The 12,990-nt window shown below is 42.8% G+C and overlaps 1 protein-coding gene across 2 annotated transcripts in view; it reads right to left on the bottom strand.

The window, feature by feature from the left end:
* Positions 1-9,503: 9,503 nt before the first annotated feature.
* PRKCI (protein kinase C iota) overlaps positions 9,504-12,990 on the bottom strand; it is a 42,732-nt gene continuing 39,245 nt past the window's right edge. For both annotated transcript variants that reach the window (XM_053390532.1, XM_053390533.1), the window contains one exon: positions 9,504-12,330. In XM_053390532.1, coding sequence (XP_053246507.1) covers positions 12,243-12,330 — 88 coding nt within the window. In that variant the 3' untranslated portion in view covers positions 9,504-12,242. The remainder of the gene's footprint in view (positions 12,331-12,990) is intronic.

The raw sequence follows: 12,990 nt of genomic DNA, 5'->3' as shown, positions 1-12,990 counted from the left end.
CGCGGGCACGAACCCTCCAGGAGCGCGCGCCCCGCCAAGCCCCGCCCACTGTCTGGGCCAGCTGCTGGCTGGCGCTGGCTCCGGCGCTGCGTGTGTGTGTGAGGGAAAGAGCGCGTGAGGCAATACTTTCCCTTCCCTCTCTGTTTGCCTGGGAGAAAGCCAGCCCGTCTGCGCCGCCGCCGCCGCCGCGTCCTCCTACTAAACGCGGAATTTATAGAGCTGTTCCCGCTCCGCCGGTGTCCGCCTCTTCCCACCAGGCCACCCACCCCCAGAATATAAACACAGGAATACGTCTTCCCCTCGCACCCACCATCCCTCCCTCCCTTCGCTCTTCCCAGGCCACACAACAACCGAATGGCTCCGCTGCCCGCGTCTTCCTGTCTGCCCTCCGCTTCCTTGTGCCGTATTTCTCCTCAGCGTCGGTTCACACGTTACGCGGGGATCGAAAAGCCCAGGTTGGGTTTTCCGCAGCAGGACGCGTGCAACTGGAGTGGACCGCAGCGCCCTCTGGAGTGCACGCGTCTTGTGTCACATTCGGGCTTTAGGACTTCTCGAAAGCAACGCTAGTGTGGGGAAGTCAGCTGAAAACTGCGGTTTGCACGTTGTTTCTTACTAGATATTTACTCGGTTTTGTCTGATCCGTCGGCTCGTCTCCACTGCGGTTGTCGGGGATAGCTACCCCGGAGATTTTGGCGTCTGAGACAGGAAAGCCAAAGGCATTCCCCGCATAACAATTAACTCGAGGGCACTAGACTTCCCAAGTGGATTGTGGCTGTGACTCACATCTTTGTCTGTCTGCCTCCCGGGGCGACCACCCTTATCTCACGGTGAAACTGCCTGTGCTTGTTTGTCCTCAGCTTGCCTAGTCAAAACACTTCGCCCAGTTTTGCCTGCTTCTTTGCTTCTACGTGCCAGTAGGTTAAACAGTAATTGGGTGAAAGTTTGTCACTAATTCAACTTTTTTAAAGCTGAAAAAGCATATTGCCCAGCAACCAAAGTGTAAACACACAGTTGAAGACTCATGGGCACCAGCTGTTAGTTTTTCCACTAAGCTTTTGCCACAAAGATTGGGGTGAAAAGGAAGGAGAAAATAAATGGCAGTGTAATAGCTTGCACATTGTGCAACACACATGTACGCACATGCACTGTTTTCTGTCAACAGATGCCATCAAATGTATGGGCCACAACCAAGATACAGGTTCACGCAGCCCAATAAATTGCTAAGAAGACACATTCCCATCTCTAATGTAAACCACCCAGAGCTGCTTTTAATTAATGCAGCGTATCAATATATATGGCAGGTCCTTGCTAAATAAGTTTACCCCATCCAATTTTTGGCAAAGGAAAGCAAAGGGAGAGGTAAAAGGATGAATTCAAGCAAATTTATTTACATTGGACAGTTTAACTTTAGCTGCTGCAAGAGCAGGGTGCAATGGGAAGCAAACTGCCCTGGATTTCCATATAGCTGCCCCCAAACCTATTGGTTCGTGTTGAGTGAAGTAGGTAAAACAAACAAGACTGTATATATTCTCCAATTCTTCTTAGTCTTATTCTGCCTTAAAATATTGTTGCTCTTCCTTAACCCCCGAGTAACCTAACCATTACTATACTAGCAAAGTTACATAGGTAAGTGGTAGTATAATGCATACTTACCAAATTTATTCATTTCCATTCACAGGTAGGAATTGGGATTGGGGGCAGCCTATCTAGTTAGTGTTATCTAGGAATCTCTGTATTCCAATATTATTGTGTTCACCTAACAGACAACAATAGGGACGCGGGTGGCGCTGTGGGTAAAAGCCTCAGCGCCTAGGGCTTGCTGATCGAAAGGTCGGCAGTTCGAATCCCCGTGGCGGGGTGCGCTCCCGCTGCTCGGTCCCAGCGCCTGCCAACCTAGCAGTTCGAAAGCACCCCCGGGTGCAAGTAGATAAATAGGGACCGCTTACTGGCGGGAAGGTAAACGGCGTTCCGTGTGCTGCGCTGGCTCGCCAGATGCAGCTTTGTCACGCTGGCCACGTGACCCGGAAGTGTCTGCGGACAGCGCTGGCCCCCGGCCTCTTGAGTGAGATGGGCGCACAACCCCAGAGTCTGTCAAGACTGGCCCGTACGGGCAGGGGTACCTTTACCTTTACCTTTAACAGACAACAAACAGAAACATTTAAAAAATATTCCTTTATTTTAACCCAAATACATGCTGATTTTTAGATTGTAAAACAACAAAAAACACCTGGCCTAGAAGTTCTTTGGCTAAAGCAAGCCAAGCTCCCAGCTCTTTGCTGCCTGACCTAACCAGGGGAACAAGACTGCTAGGGAGCAGAGCCACTCAGTATGTGAATGCCTCACACTGTAGATAAAGCCGGTTCTCTTCCTTGCCTGAGGATTTTCTCTTTTCTGGAAAATTATTTTAAATCCATGCTTTCTCTGTTGGAGGGAGCATAAATGTAAAAAAATTAGTTTGAGTATTTTCAGTTCTGATTGAGTATTTTTATTCTAGAGGTTGTATGTGGAATGTAATAAAACATAGACCGTGCAAGCCTAATTGCCTATTAGAAATAGATGTTGGTCCTACTGAATTCAATGAGGCTTTAAAAAAAAAAGGTAAAGGACCCCTGACCGTTAAATCCAGTCACAGACGACTCTGGGGTTGCGGCGCTCATCTCGCTTTACAGGCCAAGGGAGCTGGCGTTTGTCCGTAGACAGTTTTTCCGGGTTATGTGGCCAGCATGACTAAGTCGCTTCTGGCACAACGGAACACCAAAACCAGAGCAGCGCATGGAAATGCTGTTTACCTTCCCACCGGAACAGTACCTATTTATCTACTTGCATTTTGACGTGCTTTCGAACTGCTAGTTTGGCAGGAGCAGGGACCAAGCAACGAGAGCTCACCCCATCGCGGGGATTCGAACTGCCAACCTTCTGATCAGCAAGCCCTAGGCTCTGTGGTTTAGACCACAGCGCCACCCGCGTTCCATTCAATGAGTTTTACTCCCAAGTAAATGGGTTTAGGAATGCAGCTTCTCAGCAGTTCTGCCTTTGGAATAGGAAGGTTGGTTGGTGAAGCAAATAGAAGATGGAAGGTTTTTGGCTATTGATTTTGTGGTCTCTCCAATTATTTTCAATGTCAGCACCAAATAAGTTTGAAACAACTTTGATCCCATAATGACATAATAAGCTAATATTTTAATACATCACTATGGCCTGGAAAGCCAATGGAAGCCAGGGAAGCCAGTCATTCTATTAAACTGATAGTGCCCTAAGGTTTGAAACAGATACCTCTTTTACTGAAAAGATGGATGTTTAATTTCATTGTATGCTGCTTTGCAGGCTCATGAGCAGAAAAGCAGCATGTAAATTAAAATATACATATATTAAATGTTTTGTCTCTTAGCTTCCAGACTTTTACTCAGTAAGTTTTGCAATTTACACAGATTCATAGGTAGGGGTGGCCCAAGACATTTTGGCACATGAGGAGGAACCCAAAATGGTGTCACCCTCTCCCAGCCAGGGAAGGAGGGGTCAGGGAAGATCTACATAAGGAACAAAGAGGGAAGAAATATCTACATCAAGATCTGCTGCCTGTGAATCCTGCCATCTGAGGCAGTCACCTCACCTTGCCTAGTGGATGTGCTGGCCCTGCTCATGTGTTACCTTTAATTTGCACTAATCCTAATACATGGATTATAATTTATTTCCATGAATGCCAGATCAACACTGATCAAAAACGGAATTGTCAATAAGAGTATAAATATAATTTGGAGTGGGAAAGAAGAGCAGCTGCTAAAACTGAACACTAAAGTAAGTGTCGCTAGTCTAGAGAAAGGGAAACCTATCCAGAAGCACTTGGAGTATTAGAGCTACTTACTTAAGAAGATGTGGTGTTAAATGTGTATTCTTACTAAATTTATTTACTTTAAACTACTACTACTAATAATAATAATAATATGCTGCCCATCTGACTGGGTTGCCCCAGCCCCTGGGCTGTTTCCAGCAAATTAAAACATTAAGCACAGTAAAGCATCAAACATTAAAAACTTCTCTAAACAGGGCTGCCTTCAGATTTATTCTAAAAGTCAGATAGTTGTTCATTTTCTCTGCCTAGTTCCCTGCAGCCTCACGTCTCACAATGAAGGAACTGCCAGAAAGGTAGAGTTGGATCTCAGTGTCTGGGCTGAATGATAGGGGTGTATAACAATAAAGGTAAAGGGACCCCTGACCATTAGGTCCAGTCATGACCGACTCGGGGGTTGCGGCGCTCATCTCGCTTTATTGGCCGAGGGAGCCGGCGTACAGCTTCTGGGTCATGTGGCCAGCATGACTAAGCCGCTTCTGGCAAACCAAAGCAGCACATGGAAACGCCGTTTACCTTCCCGCCGGAGCACTACCTATTTATCTACTTGCACTTTGACGTGCTTTCGAACTGCTAGGTGTGCAGGAGCTGGGACCGAGCAACGGGAGCTCACCCCGTTGCGGGGATTCGAACCAATGACCTTCTGATTAACAAGTCCTAGGCTCTGTGATTTAATCCCACAGCGCCACCCGTGTCGCCATTTATAACAATACCGTACACATAAAACCATACAGTAAAAACAGACATCAGTTAACCATTGCAGAAAGATGTATTCTTAATTGCCTGCATAGGTCTGGTGGAACGGAAATGTTTTCATAGAATCATAGAGTTGGAAGAGACCACAAGGGCCATCGAGTCCAACCCCCTGCCAAGCAGGAAACACCACCAGATTTTCAGCAGGTGTTTAAAAGTTGAAATAAAAGGCACCTTGCAACCTTCAAATAATTCATGCCGTATTGTAAAGGACTTGTTCTTAAGACTCATGGCCACAGGATTAGTTTAAACCACAAGACTGGGAGTAGTCAGGGGTTAAAATTGCTGGGCACAGGGTGTTGAAAGCAGCACAAGGGATGGGGACGGCTTTTTAAATGCACATCCTTCATTATCCCTGGTGGCTCTCCAGCAAAGCTTCAAAGATTAGAGCTTTCAGTTCTCATACAAGATGAAATAAACACATCAAGTTCCTTTAAAGAGCTTTCTACATGGCACACAGAAAAAACTCCACAAGGCAATTTTAAAATCTCTTTATAGCTCACCTTTCACATCTTTTAATGTAGTTTCTGATAGGTGGTGTCTCTCTCACCCACACGTGAAAGGAGAAGTGAGACAACTGATCTGCATTTTTAATGCACAAGTGAAAATTGCTATTCCAAATTACTTCATGTTAAGAGAGAGGTGTTGACTAGTGTTGTACAAAAACTTAAAAATAACCTTCCTGTCAAACTGGTTAGCATACACACCAAACCTGTTTCTCAAACTGCTAAGATGTATACGGCACTTTGTCACACTGTTTTATGAATTAATTCAAATTCATCATTTCCATTTGTGAACATCTCTCATTATCTACCACTTACAAAGGATATGTGCTTCCTACATTATCTGAAAATCTAATTAACACACCAGGAGAGAAATGGAAAACATATTCACTACAATTCCTTGAGCTAAAGCTATGAATCAGAATAGATACCAACTGTCCAAATGTACAGGTGCATGTGGTTAGGAACCCTAGGTATAAAAAATAATAATCAAACGCTAGCTCCCCATCACTTACATTAGGCTTTTCTGTGTTAGTGTGGTGGCCTGAGACCAAACACAAAGAATTCCCCTTTTCATCTTCCCATTCCTTTAAGACATCAGCCCCAGCAAGGGACGCGGGTGGCGCTGTGGGTAAAAGCCTCAGCGCCTAGGGCTTGCCGATCGAAAGGTCGGCGGTTCGAATCCTCGCGGCGGGGTGTGCTCCCGTTGCTCGGTCCCAGCGCCTGCCAACCTAGCAGTTCGAAAGCACCCCCAGGTGCAAGTAGATAAATAGGGACCGCTTACTGGCGGGAAGGTAAACGGCGTTTCCGTGTGCTGCGCTGGCTCGCCACATGCAGCTTTGTCATGCTGGCCACGTGACCCGGAAGTGTCTCCGGACAGCGCTGGCCCCTGGCCTCTTAAGTGAGATGGGCACACAACCCCAGAGTCTGTCAAGACTGGCCCGTACGGGCAGGGGTACCTTTACCTTACCTATCTTCTTTCCCTCCATTTTACCTGAGAACAGTGCAGACTTTATGACTTTAGCATCAACCTACATTCCCCCCCTCCCACTTTGCTTAGCATTTAGTCTGATGAAGAATGCTGGAGAACTCAAAACATTGCTTCCTATTTTGTGACAGTTCCCATCTGATCCTAACATTGGTATTCTCCTATTGTGGATTTTGAAACACTTATCTTGTGTTATCTCAAATGGGTCATGTATTATATTACCCAACAATCCCTAAAATCATCACTGTTACCTTCTACAAAGTTCTGCTATAGACACTTAAGGACGTAGGAGTCTACCTTATACTTGGACAGGGCATGGAGCTCAGTAGTATCTCTTGACAGCAGCTCACTGGAGCTTTGAACAAGAGTCACTCTCAGCTCTACTTGGAGATTTCAGGGATTGAATCTAGGACATTTTGCATGCAGAGCATGTGCTTTACAGCTGTGAAGGGCTAGCTGTGGCTGGTTCAAGTGAATTATAGCAACATTTATTAAAATAGTTAAAGCGGAATAATGATAATAATGTAATTTATTATTTCTACCCAGCCCATCTGGCTGGGTTTCCGCAGCCACTCTGGGCAGCTTCCAACAGAACATTAAAAACGGAATAAAACTTCAAACATTAAAAACTTCCCTAAAAGTCGGATAGTTGTTTATTTCCTTGACATCTGATGGGAGGGTGTTTCACAGGGCGGGTGCCACTACCGAGAAGGTCCTCTGCCTGGTTCCCTGTAACTTGGCTTCTCGCAGTGAGGGAACTGCCAGAAGGCCCTCAGAGCTGGATCTCAGTGTCCTGGTTGAATGATGGGGGTGGAGACGCTCCTTCAGGTATACTGGGCCGAGGAAGTGATAATACTACCTAAATATATTGGCACAATAATGATCTCAAAATCTTACAGAGATTCTTGTGTCCATTGATAGTGCATTTAAGAGATTCTGGAAGCCCAGTTGTAAAACACAACTGCTGACAGGCTAAATATTATTCTGATTGTACTGCAAACTTAGATCCTTGAGTGTCCATTTGATAACGAAGTTTTTTCCCCTATATTTCCAGTGCAAGACGCCTTAAGTTTGATATAAAATGTTAGTTTACAGATACAGTAAAGGGAGATAAGTCTGCATTTGATCTATAATTAGCAGCATGGTTACCAAGAAACAGCATCACTTGTCTAGGGGCAGCAGGGAGGCATATGGTTATAATAACCACACAAAATATTAGTAATTCCCAAGAATAACAGTCTCTTGCAGCAATGGCAGTGACTGTTTCGAGTTGGTGCGTTGGGAATTTTTAAGTCCCCCTCCTGCTCATGACTTTTACAGCACTAAAAAGGAAATACCTCATTTAAATATGTGCAAACACCCATTGTCTTCCAACTAAGAAACTATTCTCTATACTGTATATTCATAGATAGGGAGAATGGATTTCATGTGAGATGGAATGAGCCTTACTCCTTGATAAATAGATCCAATCACCTCTCATTTAGAAATTAAATCATTCCTTAATTTAAAAAAGTCATAACACATTTTAAAAGAAGTCAAATGAAGTAAAAAACTAGAATACTTTCCAGGTTCTGCCTCCTACTTCACGAATCCATTGAAAATTACAAATATCATTTCCTAAAATTGAATTTCAGCCACACAGACAAATAAAGAGCAAAATCGGATCCAGAACCCACCAGAATTTAGCATTAGAAGACCCTACTTTCAATACCATGGCTCAGCCCTGGAAATGTGAAGGATCTCTATGCCATGTCCAGAGTACCTCCCCACTGCGCAACCACAACTAGGCTCCGTATGTCTAGGGCAAGATATATTCCAGATTTGGGTGAGGATACTGTGTTGATCGACATCTCCCACCCCACAACATGAGATTTGATAACTCCAACTTCCAAGATACCAATTAACGTAATGAACTGAAACATAGGAACTCTCGCACGAACTTCATCTCAGTACCTTTCACCTAGGTGGAAGCGGAGGTTTTGCTACTCAGGTAGACCACAGAGAAGTCAGGAAAGCAGAATCCAGAAAGAGTGATATTAAGATGCACCATAATAGGTAGTTCCAACCAAAGACAGGAGTCTTGATGAGTAACATGACAAGGTTGCCTACTAGCTCTTTGGATAAGCCAGGGAACAAGTCTGTCCCACAATGTCTGCTCCATTAGGCAACAGGCTCCTTAAATCTGTCCATCACACAAGGTCACTATTATGCTTGATTTTGCAGGTAAAGGGAGAGACAGCCAATAGATAAAATCTTAGCAGCAAATGGTAGGCTTGGTGAAAACAGGCACATATGGACTTGTTTGGCTGTAATTCTAAAGTTAAAAACAGGCATTTGGATGTTATTCTCTTTTTTTCAAACAGTGAAAACACAGCTCTTTTGAGAGCAAAGGAGGACATGTCTTTCTCTGGCACAAAGAAGTATACAGGTGCTGCACCTGGATTTGATACATGTCCAAATGTGATCTTCCTTCACTCCTGAGATTCAGTGTTTCACTGTCAAGTGGGAAGCGCTCCTTAAACACAACACAAAATTGCCCTGAGTAATGTGTGAAGGGGGCCGGGAGCCATGGCAGCTCTACACCATACTTTTAAAGCACACCCTACACACATTTAAGGGATCTGACCTCCCCTAAAGAATCTTGGGAACTATAGTTTCCCTGCCAGAGCGCTACTAGTACCAGCATATTTAAACTATGCTTTAAATGTATAGTATGGGACGTGGGTGGCGCTGTGGCCTAAACCACAGAGCCTTGGGCTTGCCGATCAGAAGGTCGGCGGTTCGAATCCCCATGACAAGGTGAGCTCCCATTGCTCAGTCCCTGCTCCTGCCAACCTAGCAGTTCGAAAGCACGTCAAAGTGCAAGTAGATAAATAGGTACCGCTCCGTCGGGAAGGTAAACGGTGTTTCTGAGCGCTGCTCTGGTTCGCCAGAAGCAGCTTAGTCATGCTGGCCACATGACCCAGAAGCTGTCGGCGAACAAACGCCGGCTCCCTTGGCCAGTAAAGCGAGATGAGCGCCGCAACCCTAGAGTTGTCCATGACTGGACTTAACGGTCAGGGGTCCCTTTACCTTTAAATGTATAGTGTGGACCTGCCGCTAGTCTGCAACTCAGCATTTTCAATAGGGCTGTAAACAAAAAGTACGATGGAAGTACGTCTTATGATGCACATTTCTCTTAACTGCTAATTGGCATTACTATAACCTAAATTGTACCCTTCCCTGCAGAAGAGATGCCAGTTCATAGACTCCCATCATGAATTAAGATTTGAGGAGTTAATCGTCTGTGAAAACTAATTATGTGTTTACTGTCTAATGTTCAAGAGCTCTCCAGTAGTAATAAAGAGAAGTAAATAAAATTGCTAAATTAGAAGAATACTCAAGGAAAGCGTACAATGAGTGCAACACAGGATTTAAAGAAAAAGCCCTGGTGGTTTTTTTTTAATTTTGAAACTTAAAATGGAAAGTAAAAAAGTGTGCAGAAATACAAGAGATTACACAGTACAGTACAATATCTGCAAAATGAAGGAAGTACATAGTACAAGATGGAAGCACCCATTTAGTTCAATGTTTACACTAAAGGGCTACCTTCAGAAAAGCATGCTGCATTAGCTGTCCATGTCTGAATTCCCTGTTCAATATTTTAAGACAGCCTCTATACATTTAATATTTTTGTTAAAAACAACAACAACTAACAACTTAATACCATGGCACTTGTTTGGAAACATGAAAAACAAAACAAAACTTGATATTTGCTTTTAACATCCCTCAGTTCGTTGTGAAAAATTGACACTATAAGATGAAATAAGTAAGACACACATATACAAGGGGGTAGGAAGCACATTGTAACATCTGCAATTTTACTCCTTTTGTGCTTTGAAGAAAAGTCTTAGATGTGAGAATTTCACTCACCTACAGTTTGTGAGTCAGAAAATGTACCTCTTATGTAAGTCATTCTGTACCATGCAGCTTATGAAGTGAAACCGCTGTTAGTGGCCTAATTTCAGATACATTAAGAAAGGACGAAATAAAATAAGAGGGCACAAGCCAAGTTGTAAGTTAGCTCTATTAAGTTATAGAGGTCTCCTTCCCCCTTCAAGAATGTAAAACTGAAAGACTACTCATCAGATCTAAAACATAGCACAATTAAATGTTTTTAGATGTACCCTGTAACTGACATGAGCTTAACAAGGGAAAGTACCAAAGTGGTTGAATTCCTCCTCTTCAACATGCCAGTGTTTGAAAAGCACAATGAAGATAATGCATACTAGTCAAAGAGGCAATTTTTGCCTTAATGCACAAATGTACCATAGATTAAGTTCACAATGGCAGAGAAAAATAACTCCAGAAGGCTAACTAGAATGTGCTTGGTTCTGGACAACTATTAAGTTAAGTCCACATTTCTATATTATCTAAAACACTTTGAAAATCCCTTCTCTTTACAAGCATTTAAAAATCAAGCAAAATACACAAGTGACATCTCCAGCCAGCAGTTCCTCGACTTTTAAGATAAAGCATGCAACTTTTTCTCGGTACTTCATTATATTAATTATATACAGACCTTTAGAACGCCCATCTTCACTGACCTAGCTGGTTTGAATTTTTATTTAGACTTTTGCATACATCTTAGAGCAGTAAGTATAGGACCATGAAAGGAGCCACACTTCCCTAATCACATTAATAGAGGGATCCTTTTGTAGTGGTATAGTGTAATGGTTTTTCAAACTGTACAGCTGCTGTATGAGCCTATTAGCCTTTTAAATCCATAGTGAAAATAAATTCTGGTCTACCTTAACAGAAGCTACAAAATTATAAAGCTGGCTGCATGAGGTTGTATTTGTTAACATTAGCTGCCTATTTCTGCTAAATACTTATTTTTTCTTTTTAAAAAACCCTCTACTGGTTCATTTTAATTCAGACTGATACCATACATTTTATTAGCCCTTTTGAAAAGGACAGACTTAAGAAGGCACTCATTTACATAGCAAGGATGTATACCAAAGAACTTTGATTAAATGAATGACAAGTAATTTTGGAGTTAAATCTACTGCATGGTGCTTGAAAGAAAAGTCCTATTTAGAGACAGCCATGGTTTCCGCTGTCAAGAAAGCAACTATTCTCCATGACTCTGTCAAGCCTATAGTAAATGCTGTGCCACTTCCAAGTCTAAAAAAAATAGCAAGGCATTAAAGTGGTACCTTGGTTTACTAATGATTCGGTTTACAAACTCCGCAAATAGTGTCCTGGTTTGAGAACTTTACCTCGGCATAAGAACAAAATCCGAACGGTGGAAGGACACCGGCGGCAGGAGGCCTCATTAGGGAAAGCATGCCTTGGTTTAAGAACAGTTTCAGTTTAAGAACCGACTTCCAGAATGGATTGAGTTCGTAAACCGAGGTACCACTGTATCCTGGAGACTGCAAATATTACACCACAATCCTATGCATGTTTGCTCAGAAGTAAATCCCACCAAATCCAATGGCGCCTACTCAAAGTGCACCCAGGATTGCAATGCTAAAATTGTAACATAAAAGATGAAACTTTACGTCCAGTTCACACTGAATGTGGAATATACATGGAATGGAAGCGGGTTGTGGCAGTACATGTAAATTCTCCTGCTGCTCTTCATTTGTTTTCAGTCTAACACATTACCATCACCAATGCGAGTAAGCTTCTTAGCCAGGTCTGAGAACTCAGGTTTATCAAGGGTTCTTCAAATGAATTAGGGAGCATACTCGTTTTACTCTGGGTTGGCAACATACACATGTAAAACTGAAGACAGCTGGACTTGATGTGTTAATTTCACTTAATGCAAGCAGGTGCTCTTTAATTAGACCACTTTGAACCCAGAGCTGCATTACATTTCAAGTGGAATAGGTGGCAACATCCTCTATTTCACATTAGGCAGCCTGTAGGAAAATGGTTGCCTTGATGATTCAAGTTCAACTTTGGCAAAATCTGTTTTAGTGTTTTAGATTTCCTTATAGTCAAATAAAAAGCATCCAGCTTATATGGCAGGTTAATGAAAGGTTCTTATTTGATAGCAAATGACAAAGGTAAATGCATTTTATTAATTGCATCCCAACTGCAAACTGTTCATCCATGCAGAAAAATGTGTCAGCGACAAATGGCACAGTTCAGAAGTGGGAGCTCAGACACATTCCTCAGCAGACATCAGAAGGGGATTGATATATTCAAAGCCTTCAAATTCAGACTGGTCAATCTTCTTCACAATATCACTGAAAATAAAAAGAGCATTTATATTCTCAAAAAACAATACAATACAATTTGTACTGAGGAAAAACCCCAGAGAGTGACTGTATTCAGCACTGGCTCTACTGAAACATCAGATTCATCAGGCTACTCTGTCAACTGTCCACCAGCAACCATTCCATCAAGCTACTACAGAAGGACAAAAGTTGCTGAAAAAGTAGTAACTTTTAGCCCTTTCCCTCTGAATCTTTCTATTCAAGCTGGTCTACAAGACCTCTGTAACTAAGAACCAGTGCAGAAGCTTCCTTTTTCCCCTTCTCTTTCTGAGTCCCATCTTTTGTAGTCTTTTAGATTGTAAGCCTGAGGGCAGGGACTGTCTTTTCATTCATGTCTGTAAGCTGCTCGGGGAGCCCCCCCATTAAACTTAAAACTGAGGTGCTAAAAACAAATAAGGGAGCCCAAAGAAATGTGCTCGTCAGGGTTCTGATGCACTGAACAAAAAGTACACACAGAAATTCTTTTAGTCACTTCTCCTATCACTAAACTATAATTCAAGTAGAAACTATTATGTTCGTTTATTGTTGTTGTTCTGGGATTCAGAATTTTTTTTTTCTTGTTTTCCTCCTCCAAAAAATTGGTGTGTCTTATGGTCTGGTGCGTCTTATAGAGCAAAAAATACGGTGTAC

This window comes from Podarcis raffonei, chromosome 5, assembly GCF_027172205.1.
Source record: "Podarcis raffonei isolate rPodRaf1 chromosome 5, rPodRaf1.pri, whole genome shotgun sequence".
Classification (NCBI taxonomy): Eukaryota; Metazoa; Chordata; class Lepidosauria; order Squamata; family Lacertidae; genus Podarcis; species Podarcis raffonei.
This window is presented reverse-complemented; position numbering and strand designations above follow the sequence as displayed.